General features: G+C 61.5%; 1 protein-coding gene across 3 annotated transcripts in view; it reads right to left on the bottom strand.

Annotated features, from left to right (window-relative positions):
- Window positions 1-734: 734 nt before the first annotated feature.
- Adamtsl2 (ADAMTS like 2) overlaps window positions 735-24,695 on the bottom strand; it is a 32,328-nt gene continuing 8,367 nt past the window's right edge. For all 3 annotated transcript variants that reach the window (XM_078048593.1, XM_078048592.1, XM_078048594.1), the window contains 11 exons: window positions 23,395-23,570; window positions 16,204-16,549; window positions 14,824-15,196; window positions 10,347-10,444; window positions 7,633-7,759; window positions 6,442-6,655; window positions 6,213-6,368; window positions 5,397-5,567; window positions 4,564-4,740; window positions 2,045-2,189; window positions 735-1,489 (listed from right to left, as the gene is read on the bottom strand). In XM_078048593.1, the coding sequence (XP_077904719.1) occupies window positions 1,350-1,489; window positions 2,045-2,189; window positions 4,564-4,740; window positions 5,397-5,567; window positions 6,213-6,368; window positions 6,442-6,655; window positions 7,633-7,759; window positions 10,347-10,444; window positions 14,824-15,196; window positions 16,204-16,549; window positions 23,395-23,570 (2,123 nt within the window). In that variant the 3' untranslated portion in view covers window positions 735-1,349. The remainder of the gene's footprint in view (window positions 1,490-2,044; window positions 2,190-4,563; window positions 4,741-5,396; window positions 5,568-6,212; window positions 6,369-6,441; window positions 6,656-7,632; window positions 7,760-10,346; window positions 10,445-14,823; window positions 15,197-16,203; window positions 16,550-23,394; window positions 23,571-24,695) is intronic.

The raw sequence follows: 24,695 nt of genomic DNA, 5'->3' as shown, positions 1-24,695 counted from the left end.
TCGATCTTCTGAGATTGGGAACCACCACTGTAGTGCTGAGCTTCTAGAAAGTTTGTGGGTAACGGGCTGTGTTACCTGGGACAACAAGCTGACCATCTCTGGGCCTGCTTTAGCATCAGTGCAATGGGGACCTTAGAACTTTCCTGCTGGAGCCCAACAGCTGCTCTGGATGGTAGCCCTCCGATGCCCATGGGTGCAGGCACACACAGGGGCAAGAGTGCACGGGCTGATTGCTGCCTCGGTTCCCTCAAAGCCCCAAGTCCCTCAGAAACTGTTCTGGTGAAACGAGGCACCGAGGTGGCCCCTGCTCTGGGTTCCAGCTGGAGACAGTCCATCCCCAAATTGCAGGGGACTGACAAGCAACTGTGGGCCTCCCTGCTACCTGGGCTCCAAGGAGACACTGCCCGTGGCCACCTGGGCACTGAGAACATGGTGCCAAACACACCTGCAGGTGGTGCCCTGATCCTTAGCTGGGGCTCAGGCTTCCATGAGAGGACACACGCCAGTTGACAGCAGGCTTGAATTTCTGGCCAGTTCTGAAGCCAGCACTGAGCCCCGACATCCCTCCCTGGGCCCCCTGTTCCCTTTGTGCTTCCTGACTGCTTGCTGCACCTGACTACTGCAGCCACCTGACCGCACACCCTCTGCTGAGCCAGAATCCCCGCATGGCTCACCCTGGCTCTCAGCCCCTGTGCCCGCCAGCCTTCCTGCCAGAAGCAACTGAGATCGCGAAATGCCACCATAAATACGGCCACTTTATTAACATACGCCGATGAGTACTGACAAGGATACAGGACACCCGGCTGTCCGTGCCCAGTGCACCATGAGAAAGGGCCTCTCCAGGGGCATAAAGTGCACGCCCCTCTGAGCACAGCTCCTGCAGGGCAGGTGGAGCCAACACTAGGTCGTGGGATGGGGTCCCCTGGAAGGAGCATGCCTCAGTACCTCCAGGGACTGATGGTCTGTGTCCCTTGGCTGCCCTGGCAAGTCACCTTGGAATGGCTGCACCTCTGCAGAGCAGAACCTGGGCCAAGGGCAGGTCTCACCTCCATGCTGGGCTTTGGACTCTGGGCCCCATGTTTCTGGGGCTGCTGGGGGTGGAGGTGGCAGCCACCAACACAGGACCCTCTGGCTCCAGGTACAGTCACCACAGCCGGGTCAGCTCTGGGGAGGGGTTGGTGGGTGCTGGAGGCTGTCCCAGGGCTGGGCAGAGCAGTGATCCACAGGCCATGGGAGTCTGCGAGGATCAGCCGAGATTCCGCCTTAGGCCTTCACACCCGGGGGCCTACAGGACGAGTGTCCAGGGAGGGGCCCCAGAGCCACATAAGCTCAGGGCAGGCTCCCGAGTCTCAAGGGGCTGCAGGGCCAGGCCTGGGAGTAGGGGTCCGGCAGGAGCGGCAGCAGGCCTTGCTGTAGTACCAGTGGCCGCAGAGGTTCACCCTGATGGCCAGAGCGCAGTTGGTGCCCGGCTGGTCCTGGCAGCTGTCATCTGGGGAGGTGATGGGGCAGGTGATGGGGCAGGGTGTTGGGAGGAGGCCAAGAGGCAAAAATGCAGGCCCCCCCACAGTCTTTTCTCAGGGGCAAGGGCTTTGCCCTCTGGGCAATAGGAACCTGTGGTTTCAGCCATGGTGGATGTCCCCTGCAGGTCTCTGCCACCTCTTTCCCACCCCACACCCTCCCAGCCAGTCCTGGAGCCACCGAGGGGCTTGATCTGTCACTGGGAGAGGTGACACCTCAAGGGCCAGGATTTGAGGAAGACACTGTCCCCTGGACACCTGAACGTCCCCTGGAGCCCACAGTTGCCCCCTCCCCACTTGAGATGCCAAAGCAGAATCGCCACCTGCCTCTGCCGCTGCCATCCCAGAGCCCTTGTCCACCTGCCAGGACCCAACCAGAGGCCCTGCCTGGCCCCTCCTCCCCGCAGCCAGGGCAGCACCAGAATCCTGGTCCAGGGGCTCCGGGTGCCCTACCACCTGCTTGTCCCGCAGGCCCTGGCTCTGGCCACAGCCCCCTGGGAAGCCCTGCCCTCGGGTGCCCCTCTCACCTGGGGGCTCTGTGGGACAGGGCTGAAGGTCACAGGCTTGCCTGCCCACAGGCTTCACCAGCGGGTCACATCCGCGGACGATGTCGGTCCCCTGGTAGCACTTCACGTCCCGCATCCTCACGCCCACCCCGCAGGTCTTGGTGCACTGACATGGGAGAGACCAATGGCGTGGCAGAGCCTCTCTGACCCCACCCGCTGCCCACACGGGGCACAGGGAGCTCCCTGGAGCCTAGACCCTGCGGCCTGGCTGAGTGGGAGGTGAGGAGACTCCGATTCTCACCCCAGCTCCACCATTTCCCCAGGCACCGTGTGGGTAGCCCTGGGTCGGCCCGTCCCCTTTGGCGGGTGCCTGCTGTCCTGGGCCTCTAACACAGACAACTTACTATGGCCAATCCAACGCGTCTTTGAAGCCACTGCCCCCATGCTGGATCCCTGTCCAGATGTCCCCTGGGTACGCTAAGCTACCCAGAACACCAGGGTCATCTGCTGACCCCGATTACCCTGCCATCCTCCTGCCATGCTCCTACAGGCAGAGGCTTCCTGATGTGGGTGACCCTACACCACCCAGGCAAGCCTGGGACCTGGGCCTGGGCTCCCTGCAGTGGGTGGGCGCCTCCACCCTGCCCTCCCTCTAGTTTTCTTTCCAAAGGCACAGAGAGACGGGGAGGACTTGGCAGGAGGCTGCCCGCCGGCTGCCCACCCGGCCTGGGGACTGGCTCAGCTGGAGGTGAGAGACACGGCTGGCTTGGCATCACGGCCAGAGGACAATCTGCCTTTGGCGGGCACCCAGGGAAGCCTGTGGACGTGCCCCGGGAGATGGGCGGGCTGCCGGCACCGGCTCCCTGTCCCTGGGGAGAGGGTGGGATGGGGCAGCTGAGGAACAAACCCTAAAGCGGTGTCTGGCATGGTGGGCAGGCAGCCGCTGGGACAGGACAGGCCACACACCCACAGCCATCTGCACCAGCCCCCTCGCCCCTCCCCGGCCTGGGGGAACAGGGAGGCCCTGCTCCCTCCTAGCCCACCTGCCAGCAACGCCTGCTAGGCACCTGCCCCTAGAGGCCCATGGTCCTCCTAGAATTCATCTGTCTGCATGGCTCCCTGGGACCCCAGCCCCAAAAGGCCTCCCCTGCCCCTCCCCTCCTCCTCCCTCCCGGGCCTGGCCGGGACCCTGCATCTCCTCAGCCCTCTGCCTCCTCCTGGAAGCCCCAGCCCTGCCTCAGTCTCTCCCCTCTTGCTGGGGGTCTTTCATGGGCAATAGGAGCATGTGGTGGGGGAAGCAGAGGATTCGTGCAAGGCAGGGTCTGTGTGAGGTCCTCCCGCCTGCGTGGGGTTGGGGGTCCCAGCCCCGTGCTCCAAGGAGTGGCTGCACTCATGGGAACCCACCTCCAGACCCCTGCCACCCACTGGTCCCAGTGGTCCAGACCAGGGCGGCCTCCGTGTTGGTGTCTGGGACATACTATGAAACTCTCAGGGAAGGTCCTGAGCTCCAAGTCCCTCGGATACCTCTTTACTGTCCCTAAGCTCTCAGAGTTGGCCCGAGTGGAAACTAAGGCCACAGGCAGCTCTGGACCCCGCCCAGTGATTCTCAAAGCTGGCTCTGGGCTTCCCTGTGTGCCCCTCTGGGAGCCTGTGGCCTCACAGCGCCTGCGAACTTCCGTGTGAGTTAATGAGAGCGGACGGACGTCTGGACAAGGCTGGCTGTGGTGTAAGAAAGACTCGGAGCATTGGCAAGGCCTGGGCTCCGGGCCCTCCAGCGGCCTCCCGGGAGGATGCGGGACAGCGGACGTGCACTTGCCCTGCCTCACCCACCAGGGACAGCTGCTGCCCCAGCTAAACCAGGGTGCTTGACCCCAAGGGGGTTCCTCTTCTGGGAGATGGGACGGGCTGGCCTGGGGACTCCTTCCCTTTGCAAATTCTCCACGCCCCCTGGGTTGGACCCAGGGCTCCCATGTTCCATAGGGCCCCCCAATAACTGTGGGACCCTCAGGAGGCTGGACAGCTCACTGAGCTCCTAATTCTCCCTCTGAGAAATGAAAAGGAGCCCTCCTCAGGGGGGTCTGGGAGGGAGGAGACCTCAGGCTGCCCTGGGGACCCCGCGGGGAGGGCACTGCCAGCCCAGCACCCTCTGGCTTGGAGTTCTGGGGACCAAGGAGTCCACAGAATCATGCAAGGGCCAGGCTTGACACTGGGGCCAGGAGATACACCGCCCTGCCCTGTGGGCATAGTGTCTGCCATCTAGCTGTACCCCCAAGTCCCACCATCCTGCCTCGCTGCGTCTCACCCTGGGGTCTGTCAGGCCCACATGCTGACGCAGTCACCACTTCAAGGCCACAGTTAAGTCTGGAGAACAACCAGGCCCCTGAGGCCCTGGACAAGCGCTGCAGGGCCAGCAGGGGCAAGATCAGGGCAGGCTTCCTGGAGGGGGCAGCCCTCCACCCACTGATCTAGTGCACTGAGAGGCTTACCCAGGACAAAACCCCTAGGGACCTCTGCGGCAGGAGGGGACCGCAGGCGCTCACCTCTGACCAGGGGCTGGTGTACCACTTGAAGCAAGGCCTCTCAAAGCAGGTGCTCTCCTCAGGGGGCTTCCTGGCCAGCCCGCACTCGGGGCCGCTACGCGTCTGCGGCTTCCCATTGGCCAGCTCCATGCAGAGGACCAGCCGCCTCTTCACACCACGCCCACAGGTGGTGTTGCACTGAGGGCCAGAGGGACAGGTCAGCAGCCAGGGGCCAGTAGCACCAGGACAATCCACCCAGCAACTTCTGGGGATAGCAGTCTGGTCAAGAGCCTTGGGCTGAGAATATCTGGATCAATAGGCAAATTGGCCAGAACGCTGCTCAATAACCATTTGGCCCCAAACAGATTTGATCAAAAGCAATTTCGCCCAAAACCATCTGTTTTGAAACAAATTGGCTAATGGCAATTTGACCAAGGAGGATGTGGCCAAAATCAATTTAGCAGAAAACAACTTGGCCCAAGATTATCTGGTTAATCGTAAGCAGCCGAAGCAAGTGGTTGAGAGCAATGCAGGGTGACTGGTCTGAGAGGGTGAGGGTGACGGCTGCCGGGGAGGACAGACGTCAAAGCAGAGGGCCCGCGGCACGCGCCCCTGCCCACCAGGAACGTGGGCCCGAGCAGACACCACCGCGCGTGTGCCCACTGCATTCAGGAGAACACTAAGGGTTTTCCTGCCTGTTTGGCTCTTTGTGTTTATAATTAACTTTAGTGAATCACACCTTCACAATTTGCAATTAATTCCTCATTTGGGCCAATCTGTCCTTCCCACCGTTGGGCAGAATCTCTCTGGCCCCACACTCTCCCGAGGAGCCGCCCAGGCCCCAGAGCACTCACCCGCTCCCAGTCCTGGGCCAGCCAGTGTGCCGGGCAGTTCTTGTCCCCACAGGGGTGGATGGCCAGGGGCTTGGTCTCCATCTGGCACTGAGACTCGGGGACCACCCGTCCGTCACTGGTCTTACAGTACACGTGCCTGATTGTGCGGCCCTGCCCACAGCTTCCACTACACTGCGGGAGGGGACAGCAGGGACAGAGTTAGAGGGGTACTCCACAAGCCCCCCACCCACGCGTCCAAGGGAGAAGAACAGCTCCCAGGGCAGCATGGGGAAGCAGTTGCCCTGGTAACCAGTTTTTAAATAACATTTTCTGTTCTAATTACAGAAATAACATGTTCAATGCAAAACACACAGAGAAAAGCACAGCTCAAAAGGTCACGTGTGCCCCTCCCACCAGAAGTGACCCTGGCCATCATGTGAGCAGCTCTGTTCCAACAGAGAGAAGACAGATGGAGAGAGAGAGAGAGAGAGAGAGAGGAGACACAGAGAGAGGGAGAGAAATGGGCACAGAGACTGAGGGAGAGAAAACGGACATGTATGTGAACACAGACAGGCAGAGAAGCAGAGACAGGCTGAGAGACAGAGACAGAGAGAAACACACAGAGACGGGGAGAGGCAGAGGGAGGCAGAAACAGAGAAAAGGGAGAAGGAGGCGGAGACAGGGAGAGGGACGGAGGTGGGCACAGGGAGCAGGGAGCATGCTCATGGCACGCGTTTTGGTCCCTTGTGACGGACATCTTCACTCCAGGAAAATGGGAAACTCGGGCGTGGCAGGGTAGTGCCCTCTGGCTCCTCTCTGCCCCGGCCCTTCCCTCACCGGTCCCCAGTCCGAGACAGTCCACTGGCGGTCGCAGGGTGGCCCCGTGCAGTTCTTCTCCCCCACGGGCCGAGTGCTGGGGTCACACAGCTTCTCGTCCTCGGAGCAGCGGATGTCCCTGGTCACCACGCTGCGCTCCCCACACTTGGCCGTGCACTGCGGGGAAGCCAGGGTGAGGGGTGGAGGGGACACGGGCCGCCTCGCCCTGCCACGCGGTTCCTGGGCTCACCTCGGACCACTCGGACATCTCCCACTGTGGCCCGCAGGCCGGGTTGCGGCACGTCTTGCGCTCCTCCGGCCGCACGGCCTCCGCGGCCTCGCACAGGTCGCTGTACACGGAGCTGTCGAAGCCGGGGGACAGCATCTTCCAGCAGCGCACGATGCGGAACTGGTAGCCCTCACCACAGGTGCGCGAGCACTCGCTCCAGCTGCTGGTCTCCCACCTGGCTCGGAGGGAGGGCGGCAGGGGCCAGCCTCAGCCCTGCCCTGCAGCCCCACCTCCCCTCCCGCTCCACCCCGGGGAGCCTGAGGCCAGTCACAGCCCAGCCAGACAGAAGGCAATGGAGCTGTGGCTATGGCGAAGGGGTCCTCAGGAAGCCTGTGGGGTACTGCAGGATCCACCTGCAGGGCCCAGCCACCTCCTCTGCCCTCACCTGCAGGCCTGCAGCCTGGTTCCCTTGCCCACTCTGCTCCCGACGCCCTCCCCGCCTGCTGTACCCCTCTTGGGACCTGGAGCCCTAAGACCCCACACTGCTGGATGGCACAGGTGACCCCTGGGTACTCTGGCTCTCCACAAGCAAAGGTGGAAATGAGCAGAAGGAGGCCCAGCCAGTGTGTGGAGCAGACCCCTCCTCTCCTCCCACCTGAGCTGGGGTCCTCGGGAAGGTTAGAATAAGAGGTTCAAAGCCTGCGGGGCTGAGGGGACAGGCCCACTCTGGGACAGTCGGGGTCTTCACCCTTCCCAGGAAGGAGCAAATGCCCAGGAGAGAGCAGGCCAGAAGAGTGTGGCCTCCCAGGGGTGACCGTTCGGCACCTTGGCTCTCACACTGCTTGTCACCAGGGGAGGGTGTGCTTAGGGCTCCGTCTCTGTATCAACAAAGCAGGACAGGAGGCCTGGGGCTGGAAAGACAGCCTCTGCCCCCATCTCGGGGATAGCCGGTTGTTATTTTGGGAATAATCTTTTTGGCTGATAGACTCCTAGCTGTTCCCAGTAGGCCTGGGGGCAAAGACACCCAGCCACAGCAGCACAGAGGAGCATCCTCAGCCTCCGGCAGAGAGCAGCCCTCGCTCTGCCCCTCCTGCAGGGCCCTGGGGCCCCAGCCCACTGCCCTCCACCCCACAGGGTCCCGCTGCTGCTCCGGGCAGAGGCAGGAAGGGCTGCAGTGCGTGGCGCACACGTGCGCTGGGCCCCCGCAGGCACCTGGGCTGGCACTCCCTCCCCGCGCAGAACTCGTGGACAGGCTCGGGTCGGGTCAGGGCGTCACAGTAGCTGTCGTCTACCTCCACCCCGTCGTAGCGGACGCACATGGCGTAAGTCGACATGACCCCTGTCGGGCAGGGAAAGGGCCTGAGGGCAGGTGGTGGGCAGAGGGCCTGGGAGCCCCCGGGGTTGGGGACCAGGAGAGTTCCTGGCTCACGGCATCATTGAGAGTTCCAGGGCAGGCTGGGGGCCAGGTGCCCCTCCCTGCCCAGGCCTTCTTCTCGCCCCTCCACAGCCCCACCCCATCTAGCCAGGTGCCGGCTCACCTGTGGAGAACCCTGCCTCTGAGCAAACTCAGATCACCCTCACAGCCACACAGCTGGCCTCTCGGCTGGCCCTCCTGCTTTAACCCCGCGGGCAGACCCCAGCGTGGAACCTGACCTTCAGGTCCTCTTCAGGGCCTCGGGTGAGAGCAGACGCCCAGTCCTTAGCAAAGGTGCTCTCGAGCTGTCTTTAATCATCACTCTTCATGGAGCTCTTTCTGGGTCCCACCATGGGGACGTAGGGAAAGGGCCACCTTCACCTCACGGTGTCCAGACCCCCTCCACTGCCTTCTTCTCGTCTTCCTGCCCACCCTGGCACAAGGCCCAAGCTCCCTCAACAGGGTAGCCCCTGCCAAGGAGCCAGGGAGAGTCAGGGAGAAGGTGGAGTGGGGCAGGGTCTGCTGGGGCAGAGAGGCAGCCCTCCTGGAGCCAGTCCCCAGGCAGAGGAGCCCAGCCCTGGCGCCCCTTCCCACTTCCTCCCCTTCATCCCTGGGGAATTTTCCGGACACCTCTTCATGACACCAGTCCCAGGAGCAAAGCTCCTCCAGGCTCTGCCACAGGCTTGCCCTTAGACTCAACGTGGGCCAGGAGCAGACAGGATGGGCCACCATCCCCAGCACTCCTTGGCCTGGGGTGGGAGCCGGCTCTGCATGATGACCTGCCACGGGACACTTGCCGACCTCTGTGCCACACGCAGCCGGCCCACCCCTGGACGCCCCAGCCTGGGTTTCCAGCACAGCTCAGCTGTGAGCATCAGAGGCAAGCACAGGAGAGTGGAGGGCCTGCAGCATAGGGGGTGGAGACCCAGGCAGGGAGCCACTCACAGAGGGCACCCCAGCTCTGTCGAGTCTGCCCAGTGCCGTGGGCCCAGCCAGGAGCCTCCCGCAGTGACAGGGAACTGGCTGTCTCTGTCCACTGCTGGATGGCCTCAGATGCACAGGTATACACAGAGCTCATCCTTCCCCCAGAGCCAGACCTGCCCTGACAGTCTCCTGGGTCCTGTTTTGCGTCCTGAGCTACACGGAACAGATCCAATCCCCCTCCCTGGTCCCTCTTTGGGTGTTGAGGGATGGTGGTGTCATGTTCTCCCTGGGGACATTGTCCACCCAGGACTGTCCAGCAGGACTCTTGCTACATAGACCATCTTGTCCTCATGACATGTCACAATGTCACATCTCCAGACAGTGATGTGTCCAGATGCTTCCCAACATCTCCCCAGCCCCAGCACCCCTGGAGTCCTGAGGCAGGGGGCCAGGAGGAGGAGCCTAGATCACCCAGCTTCTGGGTGTGCGGCAACACCCCCTCTGGCCCAGCTCCCTCAGGTCGCCCTGAGGAGGGCAGTCCTGTGACTCACTGCTGAGACCAGGGGACCCACTGCTGTGGGGCTCACTCGATGCCACAGCCTCAGGTCAGACAGGTGGCAGTGATGGCCACAACCAGCAAGGGCTCCTGTGGGTGGGATGTGCCCACGATGGGTCGCACCGTATTTCCCAGTGGTGCCCACAGCCACTTGTGGAATAAAGCACACATCTCATTTCCAGCCACAGAAGAGGAAGCAATGTGGTCAGCTAACAACGGGTCCAAATGCTGTGCCAAGCTCCACCAGGAGCAGGGGACCCACGTGTGCGGGAGGGGCACAAGAGAGGCAGGGTCAGCGTGGGCAGAACCGAGGGTGTGGTCCACTACAACTTCCTACTCAAGGGTTGTCTCCTGAAATGCTACCAGGGCAGCAGGGACACAGCCAGACCCAGACTGCCTGGTGTCCTCTCTGGCCAGGGAGTGTGGGCACTCAAAGCCTTGGCCAGCTGGGGGTGCTGGGTAAACCAGGAGCATCACGCCTCTCAGGGGCCACAGAGGGTCCTCTAAATCAAGACTCGACATCACAAGCCTAGATACAGTCATCCCCAGCTGGCCCTTACTCTCTACCACATTCCCCCTCCCTCCAGTGCCCTGTGTCCCACTGTAACCCGTAGCATCCCCCGGGTAGGGAAGGAGCAGGCCACAGGGGCAGCTCTGGCCAGTGTCTCAGTGTGGAGGTGGCTGCCACACCTCCTGACAGGCGTGGCTTCAGATCCCCCTCAACACTTTCTAATTGGAGTGTCCGACCAGGTGACCCCAGGGGGAGGGTCTCTCTGCCCTGGCCCTCCCCGCTGAGAGGTCCTGGACTCTGACCCGCCCCTCAGTAGTGGACCGCAGGGTCTGTCTTGCCCTTCCCCATCTGCCATAAGCAAAAGCAAAACCCTGGGCCCGGAGGCCGCCTCTGATTGTCTGAGAAGGGACACAGTACTGGCAGCCGTGGGGAGGGGGCCCAGGGCCAGCAGCCCATGGGAACTAGGATGCTCTACTGGACACCCCAGGACCCAGCTCCCGAGGCCCGACAGCTCCCAGTACCTGTGGTGCAGGTGGCGCTGCAGGGCTCATGGGAGGAGAGCTTCCAGCGGTACATGTCAGCCGGACTCACGCCTTGCTTGCGCGCCTTGGGCCTGGTCCTGAAATGAGGGCAGGCAGGGACGTGAGGACACCGGATGCCCTGCACCTCTTTTCCTGGGAGTGCATAGTCCCTCACAATGTCCCTGCTCTGGGCCCAGGAGAGATCCCCACCCGTGAGGGCCAGGCCCCCTCTTCCTAGAACAGAATGGGTGAAGCCCCTGGGGGGGATACTTCAGGAGTGGACAATGCTGGCCTCTGTCCATCTGAGTACCCCTTCTGAGCAGGCTGAGGGGACCCCTGAAGTCCTCCAGCAGTGCCGGAGGGACGGAAACAGCGCCTCCCACAAGCACCTCACTGTACTTGCTCACGACAGCCAGAGGATTCCCTCTTCCCACCCCAGGGGGCCTTAGGACCTGAGAACGTTCCAGAATTCTCTCCTTACTGCTCCCTCAGCTGGGATTCTGAGTGTAGGGGAGCACCAGCCATTCAGCCTCCAATTATCAAATACTCCAATTATCAAAATTCAAAGTCCGCTGCGCCTGGGGGAGTGGTGCATCCCGTGTTGGGGGTGGGGTGTCTGGGACGGCGGCACAGACCTGCTAACGGGAAGAGGCACGCTGGGTCCCCGCCAGCCACCAGCTACAGTTCTTGGCCGGAACTCAGGGGCCGAAGCCAACTATTGTTAGGAGTTGGCTTCCCCAAGCGTCGGTGCGCCCGGCGTCGGCCTCAGCCCCCACTCTGCAGGCTCAGCAGGGGAGGGGGGTCGAGGCGGCTCCCTCAGCCCGGGACGTCTGCTGGAAGACATGCCACCCGAGCTGGAGGGCAGCCCAAGGAGTCCTGCAGCCCCAGGGCCAGGGGAGGTAGGGTGGGCCCAGCCGACAGCAGCTCACCCAGGCCTCACTTCCCCTCGTGGACACGGCTGCAGGCCCAGTCCACTTCCCTCAGGCCCGGCTGGGCTGGCTAAAGAGGATCTGGCTAACACCCTACACGAGGCTTAAACTGGGGCCACTTCTTTCCGGATCCATGGTCACCTTGGTGGTCAGGCCGAGTTTTATGGGCATCGCTTTCTGAGGGCTGGCTGGCTGATTCTGGGACGAGACAGGCTTGGCTGCACGGAGCCTGCTTTGCTTGGGTTGGTTCATGCTCCCCAGGAGGACCCCGGCTCCAGCGGAGCTTTGGGGTGAACATGGCCTGGACAGGCATGGCACTGAGAACCCAGGAAACGGTCTACCAGGGTGAGCTCCATGATGTGGCTCCAAGAGGGCCTCAGGAGGAGCAGGCCAGGCAGTGAGGCCAGGGCCTCCCCAGGCTCCAGCCTCCAGTCTGCTCAGCCTTGCCCAGGGTCCAGGAAGAAGGGAGCCTCTCCCCTCCCTCTTCTTACAAAGTAGAGGAAACTTTAAAAGGGGAGGGGGTGTCTAAGACCCCAAAACCTCAGAACAAGGGACCAGCGGGATCTGCTCAGAGCTGCTCACAGAGGGCGATCCTCCCAGGAGAGGGGAACCCGGGTAAACCGGTCCCTGATGCTGGGTTCAGGACACGTGGAGCTGCGCTGGTGGGCCCCCACCCTGCTTTCAACAGTTTTCAGCTCTGCCCCAGAACAAAAGGAGATGAGAAGATGCAGTCCCTGCCCCAGCCCCTCCTGGGGAGCCTGCCATCTCTGTCCAATCACATGAGCTGCAGTCAGCGCACAGTGTGACTCACACCTGACTCAAGAGACAGCCACAGGTTCAAAATAACCCTCTGGATTGGAAGTCGCAAAGGTACTTGTGGAGGGCTGCCCACACACCACTCTCGCCAGCACGTGCAGGCGTGGGCCAGAGCATATGCCGCTCTGGAACCAACCCTGCATATATTGGCACAACAGGGCGACACCTAACAGGTTCCCTTATGGGAAGCAGCACCAAGAAGCAAGCACCCCGGAAGTCACTGAGCCGCCCACCTCCCTCCCTCCGTCCCGAAGCGGGTGCTGCCCCTCTCCCGAGAGGGGCTCCTGCCAGCCCGCCCGGCAGGACGCGGGCTCCTACAACCCCAGCAGCAGAAGCTCTGAAATGACCCGCGTGTGTTTATAAATAAGCCAGAAGTTTCTCTCTTCCTTTCTCCCCCCAGGCTTCAGAGAGGGAGGCGTGTGCCTCTGTGGTGACAGGCCCTCCCTTGATTGTCTGAGGCATTTCTGAGAAGATGAAAATAGCCCTTCCTTTCCCGGCTGCCCTTTGATCTCCTGCACAGACACCGCTTCCTGTGTTTGCACAACCGCCTAGACGGGCTATTTTGGCCTGGTAGTTTCCCCCTGGCCTCCCTGGCCCTTTATCTCCCCAGACCATCTTTGGTCCCCACCGGTAGCATCCTTTGATGGCAGCCCAGTCGGGGGAGCGGTCACTTCTCACTGACTGGGCCTTCTGAGTGCTGACAACCTATTTTATCAACAGGCGCCGGGAATCCACTCCTCACGAGAGAGCGGGCGGCTGAGGGGTTGGTGAGACTCACAGGCAGCCGCAGAGGATCTCTGAGATGTTAAGGCTTCAGAGCTGGGCTGGGAGCGGCCTGGGAGAACTGCCTGCCGCTGCAGGGACCCCTGACCAGCCCCTCAGAGAGAGTGGGAAACTGAGGTCCAGGGCAGGGACGCGCCCATCTCCCATGGCCTGCTCTGCCCCTCTGTCTGTGCCACACGGCGCCTGCATTTCCCGAGATTTCCTGAGGCATAAGCCGAATTAAAGAGAGGGTCTCTGTGCCATCCTGATAAACCTGCACAGAGGGCTTGGGCACCAGACAGCTGGCCACCTTCACAGTCCTGAGCCACACACCTTGGAGGTCCCTCCACCTTGGAGGCTCCATTCATTACCAGTAACCTCTCTTGTACCGAGCCCTTGCTTCACCGCAGAAACGCCGTCATCACTGCGCGCTCTGGGAGGGGAGGGGGCCCTGGCCCGAGACAGGGCTGGCAGTGTGGAGAGACTGGCCGGGTCACACGGGCAGGTGCCTTCCGACTCTGGTTAGACTCAGATCCTGTACCCCCAAGGCAGAATCTATCACTCCCTATCGATCACCAGGTCCTGCTGAGTGGGCAGAGGCCCAGGCCCCGGAAACTGTGAGGGTACAGGGTCAGGATGAGCAGGCAGCCCTGTGTGGCCGGGTGGGAGGAGGGGCAAGAGCAGGCCCCACACCAAAAAAAGGAACCCCCCAGAGTCCACCGGCCATGCCCAGGGTGTCTCAGTTTGAGGAAACAACACCCAGAGCCCCTGGCTCCTGGCAGGCTCCTTCTATCACCCTGCAGATGGGTGAGGAGTCGCTCAAACCCCATCACCCAAAAGTGACCCCAAATCTCCCACAAACCCAGTTCCCCAGTTTCAAGGACCCTGACCTCAGCACCACAGGACCTGGGGGCGGGGCTCTGGAGTTGGGGTCTGGGTGGGCCACCAGAAAACAAAACGAAAGCCAGCGGCTCAGCCGACATCCCGTCCCTGCGGCCCCGGGCTGCTGTGCCTGGCTCCTGAGGCTGACACCAGCCCCACTGCCCACCGGGGGTTCTGGGAAGCCCTGCACCTGGAGGGTGGCCACTTCGGTCCAGAGGCTTGTCACCAGGGTCTGTCCTTAGCACTGACTGCAGAGCTGGGCCACCTGCTCCCGTCAACTCTGACACAGAGAGGCTCCATTCCCAAGGCCCTCCAGGCCCAGCCCTGATGTCCAGGAGTCCCCAGCCCTGACTGTCCAGGTGTCCCTAGCCCTGACTGCTCAGGAGTCCCCAGCCCTGACTGCCCACTGTCCCCACCTGTGGCTGCCCAGGCATCCCCAGCCTTGACTTCCCAGGTGTCCCCAGCCGTGGCTGGACTCTGGGCCAGGTCCATGGCAGCTGCAGCTCCAGCCCATCCTAATCCCTGATCCCAGGCTGCCCCTTGGTTGAGGAGCCCCTGGGCCCCCCACCTTCTCTCTGGCTGCGGTGGAGGTTGAGCGGAGGCTCTGTGTTCGGGGCGGCCTGGCACCCTGCGCATGTCTGACAGCCTGTGTTCCGTGACTGTCCAGACCCCAGGCGCTCAGAGTGAAGGTGTCACTTCCCTCTCCGAGCCCCAGGAGCCTCAGGCTAAGGGTGGTGTGGCCACTGCATATTCCCCTGTGCATGGACACTGGGCCCCTTCGCCGGCTCAGGGGCGGGCTCAGGACTGCCAGCCTCCTTCCCCCAGTGTCAGTGGCATGGATGGGAGTCAAGGCTGGGAACACCTGGGCAGCCGTTGCCACGGACACCTGACCCAGGGCCCTAACCTTAGGGGAGGACACACAGCCCAGGCCTCTGAGCTCATGCCGAGATCCACAGGGTGGCCTTCCAGGACCTGGGGAAGGGGTGCTCTCTCCCACTTACCCTCCACGTCACCAGCCCTTGGGTCAGCCCCCCTGTGGTGACTCCACCCCAGAGGGCCCTGGACAGGGCAAGGGACATGCCTCCTACCTAGCCTTGTGGGTCCTGTTCCCGGCCACGGCGGGGAGGCTGGCGCTGGCGTTGGGGAACGGGGCCTCCGAGGAGGTGTTGGAGAGCCTGTCACTGCTCAGCTCCAAGTAGGACCCATTGACCAGGAAGGGAGCAGCCCCCTCGTTCTCCTCATAGTCCACATAGAGGCTGTCAGCAGCGGGGCTCCGAGGGCCGCCCTGGGCAAAGATGCTGTTCATGGTCTCATTGAGGGCGAACTCCTTAGAGTCAGAGCCTGTGCCCAGGAGCTGGTCGGAGATGGCATTGGCAGAGAGGAACTCCCGGGGGGGAAAACGGGTGTCCACCTCTTGGTCATCGTTGTCGCCCAAGAGAGCTGTCCCTGTGGCGTTATGGTCTGAAGAGAGAGAGACAGGCGGTCTACGACTTTAATCTTGACTGCCAGGCCATCCTTATAAATCCTACACATAAGACGACTATGTCAGAGAGGCCCTCCCTGGGCCAAGGGGGCTAGGACATGCCCAGAAGGCCAAGATCATCTCTCCAGAGAGGCCTCCACAGAGGGTTGGAGAGGGTTTCTCAAGGTCCAGCCCATCTGGACCCTCAGCATGTGATTTGGCTTGGAAAGAGTGTCCTTGTTGGTGTAAGGGTCCCCTTTGAAGTCATTTGGGGTGGGCCCTCGCCACACAGAGACACAGAGATCCCCAGGAGATGGCCGAGTAAAAACCCAGGCAGAGGGGAGAGAGGGCTGCAGCCCCAGGCGAGAAGTGCCCGCCAGCCACGGCTGCAGCCCACGGGATGTGCACAGATGAGCCCAGAGCTCGCCTCGTGAGCCGCGAGGCAGGCTGGCCGAGCCTGACTCCCAATTCCTGCAGGGTGGGTGGGTGCCGGACTGGGCCAGGGCACTTCCTCTCCCTGAGCCTCAGTGTCCTCCTCTGTCAGACCCTCATGACCATGGACCTACAGCCAGCATCTGTGGTCCCACGTCCTGAGATTCAATAAACCATGGATCAAAACTCCTGGGGAGGACACGGCTTCTGCACCAAAGAGGGATGAACACTTTCTTGGCACAGAGTGGCCCCTGCTGACATGGCGCGTGCACCGTCTCACCCAGAGCACCCACAGCACTCCCAGCGCACGCGCAGGCCCTGTGCAAATGCCACGCGATTCTGCGTGAAGGACTAAAGGATCTGGGAATCTGAGAGCCTGCCCAGTCGTTCCTCCCAAGGAAAGACCGGCTACTCGAAGAACGTGCGGGAGCAGGTCAGGGAGAGTCTTCGGCACTGGGCTGGCCCAGAGAGGGGGTGTGAGCACCCTGGCTCTCCTCAGCAGGCCCCACAGGGGTGAAGGGCCCTGATCCAGAGACTGTCCCCAGGGACTCCAACCCACATTCTCCCTTGTTACCTTGGAAGCCCTTGCCCCTCAGGGGCCCCTCGCAGGCCCCGCCGCTGGCCGGCTCGCACACCTCGTTGGTCTCCTGGCCCCTGCGCAGGCCCAGCTCCACCTCTGGGCCCGAGGCACTGAACAGCCGGTTGTCCAGGCCCAGCCGCTCCGAGGAGGCCTGGCCGTAGAGTGAGCCGTTGTGTCGCATGAAGCCCAGCAGCCCGGCGCCCAGCTCCTGGCTCTCCGCGCTGGCCGAGGCGGGCTCGGGGAAGCTGAAGTAGAGGGGCCGCTGCAGGCTGTGCGCATGCGGCTGCAGCAGCGTGTACTCGAAGGTGATGGAGGGGCTCTTGCCGTTCTGATTCCACACCTGGGAAAGGAGAAGCGGACCCAGCTCCTTCTCTGCCCCCCAGCCCTTCGCCATACACCCTTCAGGACCCAGTTGCCCTGGCCCCCTGCTGAGTCCCACCCAGGGAATCGAGGTTGACCCAAGAATGCTGCCTTCCCCAAGGCCTGGGGGCAGCACTGTCCAAGGACCATGAACAGGGCACACCAAGGCAGGGGCATGGGGTGCTGTCCACCTTGGTGATGGGCAATGTCCATGTCTAGAATCTTTAGGTATTGAAGCCAACTACAGCCCAACCTGCACTTTATCGCCACCATGGAACAGAGATCCCGAGCAGTACTCCCCCTGGCCTTCTCCCCAGGGCCCCCGGAGCAGGCCATGGAGGATGCAAAGACCCAGTCTCTCCCCAATTTGGGACAGCCTTGGGGGGCCAGAGGAGCGCAGAGCTCCCTGCAGGCAGGTGAGACCTCCGTGGAGACTGGAGTCAGCTCCGCCTCACCCACCAGGGGCTCCTGCAGCCCCTCCCCAGGAGGGTCTCCACAGCCTCTGTCCACAGGCTCCTCCCTGAACCCAGGAGTGGTCCTTGGAAATGGATTGAGGAGCAGCATCACCTGGCCACCAGGGCCACAGGCCTGCCCAAGGTGGGAGGGCACGGAGCACGGAGGCAGCCATACCTGGTGAGAGGGCCCCCACAGGAGAAGACGCGCTGTGGGCAACGTCTTGAGGTTTTGGGAGTTGGCTGGGGCAGCCGGATCCCGCCCTCTAGGGCCACGCGTGGACACCACGAGGGAGCCCTCACTTTCTGCAGCTTCAGGGCAGAGAAGGTGGAGGAGGCCAGAGAACCAGAGGCCGCCTTCTCACCCTGCCTTCCACTACACCTAGGGCAGGGTCAGGCCGGGAGAGGACCGCAGGACGTGGGTGTGGGGGCTGACCCAAGGGCCTGAAAACATGGACTTCCTTGAATCTTCGGGCCCAGAGAGGCCCGTTCCACCCTGTGAAATCTGGTGCTCCCTCTGAGTGACGACACCATCCCTGGGCCCCCAGGAACTGGCCCAGCCTCCCTTCTCCTGACCACCAGACCACAGCTGAGGTCAATCCCCATCCACACTCCTAGGGAAGTCCAGGAGAAGGGACATCACTCACAGACTCTCAAAGCCAGCACAGGAGCTGGGGCGCACTCATACCAGAGGGGGTGCCCGCTGGCACCCATGAGGGAGAAGGGTGGACATGCTACCTCATGGCCCCCACAGTGAAGAGCAAGTGCCCCCAGCTGTGGCAGATCAGGGAAGAACGGCCCAGAGGCTGGTCCACACACCAGGTGACCAGCTTCTGCTGGAAGCCTGAGGACATTCTATTCATAGGAGTGAAAAGAAACACAGTGGAAAATGATTCCAGCGTCCCTTGGAGGGACAGTGCGGTGTCTCCTGTGTCTCCCAGGCCAGGAAGATGCTGGTGGCAGGAGATGCTCTTACATCCCCAGCAGCCATGGAGTGACTGGATCCTGAAATGGTCCAGGCAGTTGGTGGGGGCCTGGTCCACAGAGACCTTTGTGCATGGCTAACAGGAAAAAGGGCCCCTTAGAGAAAGACCAGGGGACAGAAAAGGCCCAGTTCAATCTGTCCACCAAGGAACTCAGGTGTGGAGGGGGGCACTGCCCTAAGGAGTGCCAGGCTCCTGCCCTGCTCCCTGAGCCAGTTCTCAGCCAGAATCTCCGAGTGAGTGCACAGCCTGGCCCCAGGAGGAACCCAAAGGGTGTGCGGGGATGACCCCGCTTCCTCCCCAAAGGTCGAAGCCATTTACCACTTCCCGGCAGAGGTGGGTCCACATGCTAGAATCAGGGTCCAAGTTGCCATCACCAACTAGGGACACCAACTAGGGACTCAGAGCACCAACATTCCTGGACCGTGCAAGCTCGTGGTGGTAACAACTGGAGTGTGGCTCAGGCCTCAGGCTCCCCTGTCCCTAGTGGGTCACCATAGGTGGGACCTCCCACTGGGTCCCTGACTCGTGGGGTGAGAGCCATGGTGCAGAAGGTAGCACAAGACTCTGTCCAACCCCATCCAAGACAGCGCCACGGCCTGCAGGAGGCCACAGGGCAGTGCCAGCCTCAGGACCCAAGGGTGCAGGGCTGGGAGCCCATCCACCTGTGCAGAGTCCTGTGGTTTGCTCCTACAGAAGGAGACAGCCTGTCTGTCACCAGAACACAGGAAGAATCCTGGGGAGGGGCTCTTCCTCATCCAGGACCGTCAGTCCAGCCCACCCACTGGCGACATAGCTGCCAGCTCGCCAGGCACAGTGGCCCGAGCCTGTCATCCAAGTCACCTAGGAGGCTGTCGCGGCAGCCCTGTGGCTTGGTGACCAGCACGGTGTCTTTTCTAGAGCAGATGAACGTGGGTTGAGCCCACCTGGCCGTTGACCAGCAGGTAGGCTCTTCTCATCCCATGGGGGAGAGGGCTGGAAGCAGTTTCCATCCCCATGAGGGGACAGCAGCATATGTGCACAGCTGTGACCTGGCCTACCTTGACTCCCCGCTCCTGCTCTTGAAGACAGTTCAAAGGGAAGGGACCACTCCCCAGGACACACATTGGCCCTCTGTATCGGTGCCATCGTGTTTTTCAGACCAGAGGACAAACAGGAGCCGCCGGAGGCCCTGGTGAAGCCCACGTCCTCCAGACGGCCACAGGCTCAGCCCTGGGAAGACTCAGCGCCCTCAGCCCCATGGACAGGAACTTCAGGGTCCAGTGGGGTAGGACACGCCAGGACATCCCCTTGGAAGCGGAAGGAAAACCATAGCGGCACACGCCTCCACCACGGGGAAGAATCCTGGGGAGGGTCTCTTCCTCAGTTCAGCCCACCCACTGGCAACATAGCTGCCAGCTCGCCAGGTACAGTGGCACGAGCCTGTAATCCAAGTCACCTAGGAGGCTGAGGCTGGAGGATTGCGGGTTTCAGGCCAGCCTCAGCCACTGAGAGAGGCCCTAAGCAACTTAGTGAGACCCTGTCTCAAAAGAAAAAAGGAAAAGGTCCGGGGATGTGGCTCAGTGGTAAAGCATTCCTGGGTTCAATCCCCAGTACTGAGGGAGAGGGAGAGGAGGAGAGAGGGAGAAAGAGGTGGAAGGAGAGAGGGAGGGAGAGAGACAGGGAGAGAGGGAGAGAGGGAGAGGAGGAGAGAGGGAGAAAGGGAGAGAGGAGAGAGAGAGAGAGGACGGGGGGAGGGGACGGAGAGAAAGAAGGAGAGAGGGAGAGGGAGGGAGAAAGGGAGAGAGGGAGAGAGCACTGAGTGGCGTGCTGAGTACAGAGGGCTCTGAGGCAGGTCTAGGCCGTGATGCACACAGTTGGCCACTTGGGCCACAGGAACCGGCAGACCCCAGGGGAACAGAGGTGTGTGGGGAAGCATGTCATGTGGCGGTTCTGGCAAGCCCAGGGGGACATCATAGACCCCGGGGTTCAGGAGCCAGCCCTGCCATCTTCTCATTTAAACACCCGCCATCCTTGAGGCCGGACCCCGGCGGCCACAGGATGGGGACAGCCAGGCAGCCAGAGGAGAAAGTCAGGTCGTGAGCTCTCTCAACTCCATAGTCCTTATGGGACAGCTGTGCCACAGCCGATCCAGGCTGCACCGGCTGTGTCCCAGACAGCCAGCACCCAAGACTCCTGCAGCAGCACAACTCTGAGCTCTCAGGGCTACAGGAGGTACCCTGGCTACCAAGTGGGGGGCAGGAAGTGCCTGAACTTGGTGTGGAGAAGCCAGCGCAGTGTGAGGATCCGATTCACTGAACTCTCCCTCAGGGGTGTAGGAAACCCTCCTGGCAGGACCACTTGGCCACCGAGGGGCACAGGCTGACCAGGAGCATGGCCTGTGAGCAGGAAGGCCATGTGGAGAGCTTGGCTGGCTGGTCGGCAGCCTGGAGGGAAAAGGCCAGGGGACTTCCTGGTGCACTCCTGGACCCGGCTGTCCTGGGGTGCGGGTCCTCACCTGTTCATTAGTGCTCAGCACACGGGGACACCGCTGACGTGTAAGAGCTGCTGAGCAGCCGCGGACGAGTAGAATGGCTTTCTTGGATACACAGGGTGGAAATCACGCATGGCCAAGGGTGTGCATGGCCAGGGGTACTCAGCCACCTCCCCTGGCAGAGCACACCCTGCTGGCACCAGCACAGAGCTGGCCACTCCGCTGCTGGGGGGCAAGCTGGCTGCCCTCACAGGGCTCCCCCGGGGCTCACAGAGGTTTTGACACGAGATAGGTTGACGTAGACACTGACATGGGCAGGGGATCTGCTCCATGGCAAAGCAAGGGCCACAAAGGAGGCACAGTGACAGGTCCCTTGCCACGGCTACATCTGTGACATGGCACGTGGTCTCAGTAGGTGGACTCCATGGCTGATGACACAGGAGGCAGAAGCAGCAGGGCTGGCACTCCCAGCGGCCACCTGCCTGGGGCTTTGCACTCCCCAGCCCTGCAGGACCTGGGGTGCCGAGACCCTCATGGGAGTGGGGCCACCAAAACACTCAGCCTGTCTCCTTAAACTGTAAGTTAGGGTTGCCACCTGGTCTCTCTGGGCACCTCGTCTCCAAAAGAAAGAAATGGCCATCCTGGCAGGGTAACTGACCCCAACTGTGGGGAGCAGAGAAGGACACCGCATGACCCTGGGCCTGCTGACCCATCCTCCTGGGCCTCCCCTGGTATCCTGTTGCCCAATTTTTTTTTTTTTTTGATCCAGGGACACTTTCCCACTGAGCCACATCCCCAGCCCTTTTTATTTTTTATTTAGAAACAGGGTCTCTCTGAGTTGCTCAGGACCTCGCTGAATTGCCAAGGCTGATCTCAAACTTGCAATCCTCCTGCCTCAGCTTCCCGGGAGTCTGGGATTACCAGTGTGCACACTGTGCCTGGCCTGCTGACCAGTGTTGATGGGGTCTGGACGAGGGCAGCGGCCTTGGAATTGAGAACGCCATGGAGACCAGAATCATCTCACCAGGAAAGTCACTAAAATTAGCAGAGGTGCCAGTCATGTGCGGGGGGATTTGAAGCAGGTAGGGAAGAGGGAAGCCAGGGGCATGGGTTGTGGCCCCCAGGCCAGCCACAGTTCATCCCACTAGAGCTGGAGAGGATAGCTCCCTGCAGAGGGAGCACAGGAGCAGAGAGCCCAGCAGGGTCCGTGGGCCGCAGTGGCTGCCTGGTGCGCCCCGCTCTCACCCTCAGGGGCCTATTGCAGGGGCCCTGCACGTTGAGCCCCACCCCAGGCTCAGCCAGAGGGAGCTCTCTCCCCAAGGCCAATCCCTCCCTAGGAACAACTGCACCCAGCAACTCCACAAAGGCCACGCTCAAGTTCACGCTGACCTGGAGGGATGGGCTGAGAGCCGCTTGTGCCTGGGCCGCAGCCCACAGCTCCAGTCCTGAGCCAGCCCTCCCCACAGCACTGCTTCCAAGACCCTCCCCAGCCACCTGCATGGGACTTCCAGCCTTGAGCTATTTCTGGGGACCCTAGCCCCTGGCACTGTTCCTCCAGCCAGGGGCCAGTCTATCTCAGGAAGGCTCCAGGAAAGGCCAGGTGAGCACAGGCACAGAAATATACCAGCCCGTGAGATTCTGGGCCACGTAGGGCATCTCCTCAGCCTAAAGGCAGTGTGGGGGGCACCCTGATTAGAGATGCCTCCAGGGGACACTGGCTCCGACTCCAGGCAGGGCTGCTTGAACCCCAGGGGTACTGCTATGAGTCCATCACTGGGCAAGTCACCAGCTTCCCTATGCCTAGTTTCTGCACCTACAACATGAGGCCATGAAAACTGGCCATGGAGGGGGGATGAAAAGCCAGACCCAGTGGGTGGGTGGCTTTCAGTCCTGCAGCACTCCCAAATGCTTGCTGGCCTTAATAGCCCCAGAACCTCCTGTCCCTGGCATCTCCAGATGCCAGCCATGGAAAACTGTGACAAGCAGCACGCACAGGCCAAACTCCCCTGCCCGCTGCTGGGACCCTGAGCCAGCCCCCAAAGTCCTGAGCATCCAGTGGAGGCAGGGTCAGGTGAAGGCCAGGGCTACAAGAACTGCTCTGGTCCCCCAGCCTTGGGAACCTGGCACAAACACCACAGTGACAATGGGGCAGCATGGAACTAGACGGGGGCATAGAGCCCTCAACTGTGCAATGGGCATGGACCAAGCCTTAGCTCCCTGGGAGGCTCCTGATGACCAGAGAATGGATCAGCACAGCATTGCCCATAGTGCCAGCCAGCAAGGAAGGTGCAGCCATGCTGAATGATGGGTGGGCGGATGGGTGGGGGATGGGTGGGTGAGGGATGGATGGATGGGAGATGGGTGGGGAGATGGGTGGGTGAGGGATGGATGGATGGATGGATGGAGAGACGGATGGAGAATGGACAGGGGATGGATGGATGCTGTTTAGATGGGTGGATGGATGGATGGGTAGATGAATAGATGTGTGAATAGTTGGCAAGTGGATGAGTGAATAGATGGATAGATGAGTGGATGGATGGGTGAAAGGATGAATGGGCAGATTGATGGATGGATAGGTGGATGAATGGATGGACGGATGGATAGGTGGGTGGATGGGTGTACAGATGGATGTATAGGAGATTGAGTGAGAGCAAGTGATTGAGGGGCAAGTGCGTGGGTAAATGAGTTGATGAGTTGATGGGAGGCTGAGTGAATGAATGAGGAAGGAAACAGGGGGGGGGCTAGTGAGCAAGGATCTCAGTGATTGAAGGAAAGAGCCCCAATCCAAGCATCCGCCATACACCATGAGTGTGCACGTGGCAAGATCATGGGGACCACTGGCCCACAGGCCCTTGCCAGTGGCTCTGAGGAGCAGCCCCACAACCCCTGTGGTCTCCACCTCCTGGGGTACACGCACCATGACATTCAGACCCTGGTTGGTGGGCCCCTGAGCCACAATGTACTCGATGCCGGTCTCATAGACGTCCATGGGCCGCCGGTACTTGACCACGGTGCCCGCGATGTTGAAGTTCTTGGGGCTGTCCACTTTGTAGTTGCCGTTAAAGAAGTAGAAGCCAGCTTCATCCGCAAGAGCTGAAAGGCAAAGCCACCAGGTCACGTGGGCCAACAGATGGGCAAGAGGGAGGAATGAGGGGCAGGGAGCTGGCACCCCTTCCTCAGGGAGTCACAGCCAGCCCCCCAGCCCTTCCCTAAATGCCACAGAGACAGGAAGCTCCATGTCACCTGGAGGATCAGACAGACACTGTGGCCAGCACATGCCCCTGGCCAGTCAGTGCTGAAGAGGTGCATACCCACTTTCCTATCAGCCTAAATAAACACCACAGACTCGTCGGGACGGCTAGAATCGCCAGCCAGTGACACCCTGGGCCAGTTCTCCCAACTGCCATTGAGGAGCTGAGGGGCTTCAGCTTCTATCCTGGTGGTAAGAAGGGGACATCAGTGCCTTATCCAGTGCCCAAAGCAGTGACACTACAGCCCTGACCTAGCTGGTGCAGACACGGTCTACCAGGCCCTTCCTGGGGACCACACCAGACTGACCAGCTGTGCCCTCTCCGGGGACCAATTCTGTCCCTCTGACCATCCAACCAGCCTGTCCACCCAGGCTGGGCTGAGGCCTGCTGGGGTCCAACCAGGCCACAGGGCAGCCTGGGCCCGTTCTGTCACCCTCTCCCTAAGGTGGGTGTGGGTGGACACTCCCGGGGCCTGATTGGAGCCAGCTGGAAGCTCAGGGCAGAGGAATGTGCTTGAACCCCCCAGCAGCCTGTCTCCCTGTGCTCCAAGGCCAAGGGACTGCCTGCTTGGAGCTGGTCCTCTCTGGGCTTGGAGGGTGAGCTGAGGCCCTCAGATCCTCCAGGAACAGGGACAGGAGGGAGGAGGCAGACTCAGCACTCAGGGACACTCTGTCTTCCAAAGGGTGTCCTTAAAGCCAGTTCCAGGAACCGGCCTGCCAGAGGAGAACAGCTTCCAAAGTCGCTGATGCAATCTGAACAGAGGAGCCGGGGCAATTAATTTATTATCAGACAGACGCAACAAGCAGGACGTGTCTGCATGAAAAGCACCCTTAACGTAACAACGTCAGAAAATAACGCAAAGTCCACGTTCTGCCAAGGCCTGGCTGTCTCGGCTCAGCTCAGAGGCTCAGCTTCCAGGTACGCGCCCAGGGTTCAGCTGGGGCTCGCGTCCAAAGCCTATTTCCTG

The sequence above is a fragment of the Ictidomys tridecemlineatus genome, chromosome 4 (genome assembly GCF_052094955.1).
Source record: "Ictidomys tridecemlineatus isolate mIctTri1 chromosome 4, mIctTri1.hap1, whole genome shotgun sequence".
Taxonomy (NCBI): Eukaryota; Metazoa; Chordata; class Mammalia; order Rodentia; family Sciuridae; genus Ictidomys; species Ictidomys tridecemlineatus.
The sequence above is the reverse complement of the archived record's forward strand: the minus strand, read 5'-3'. Positions and strand labels throughout refer to the sequence as shown.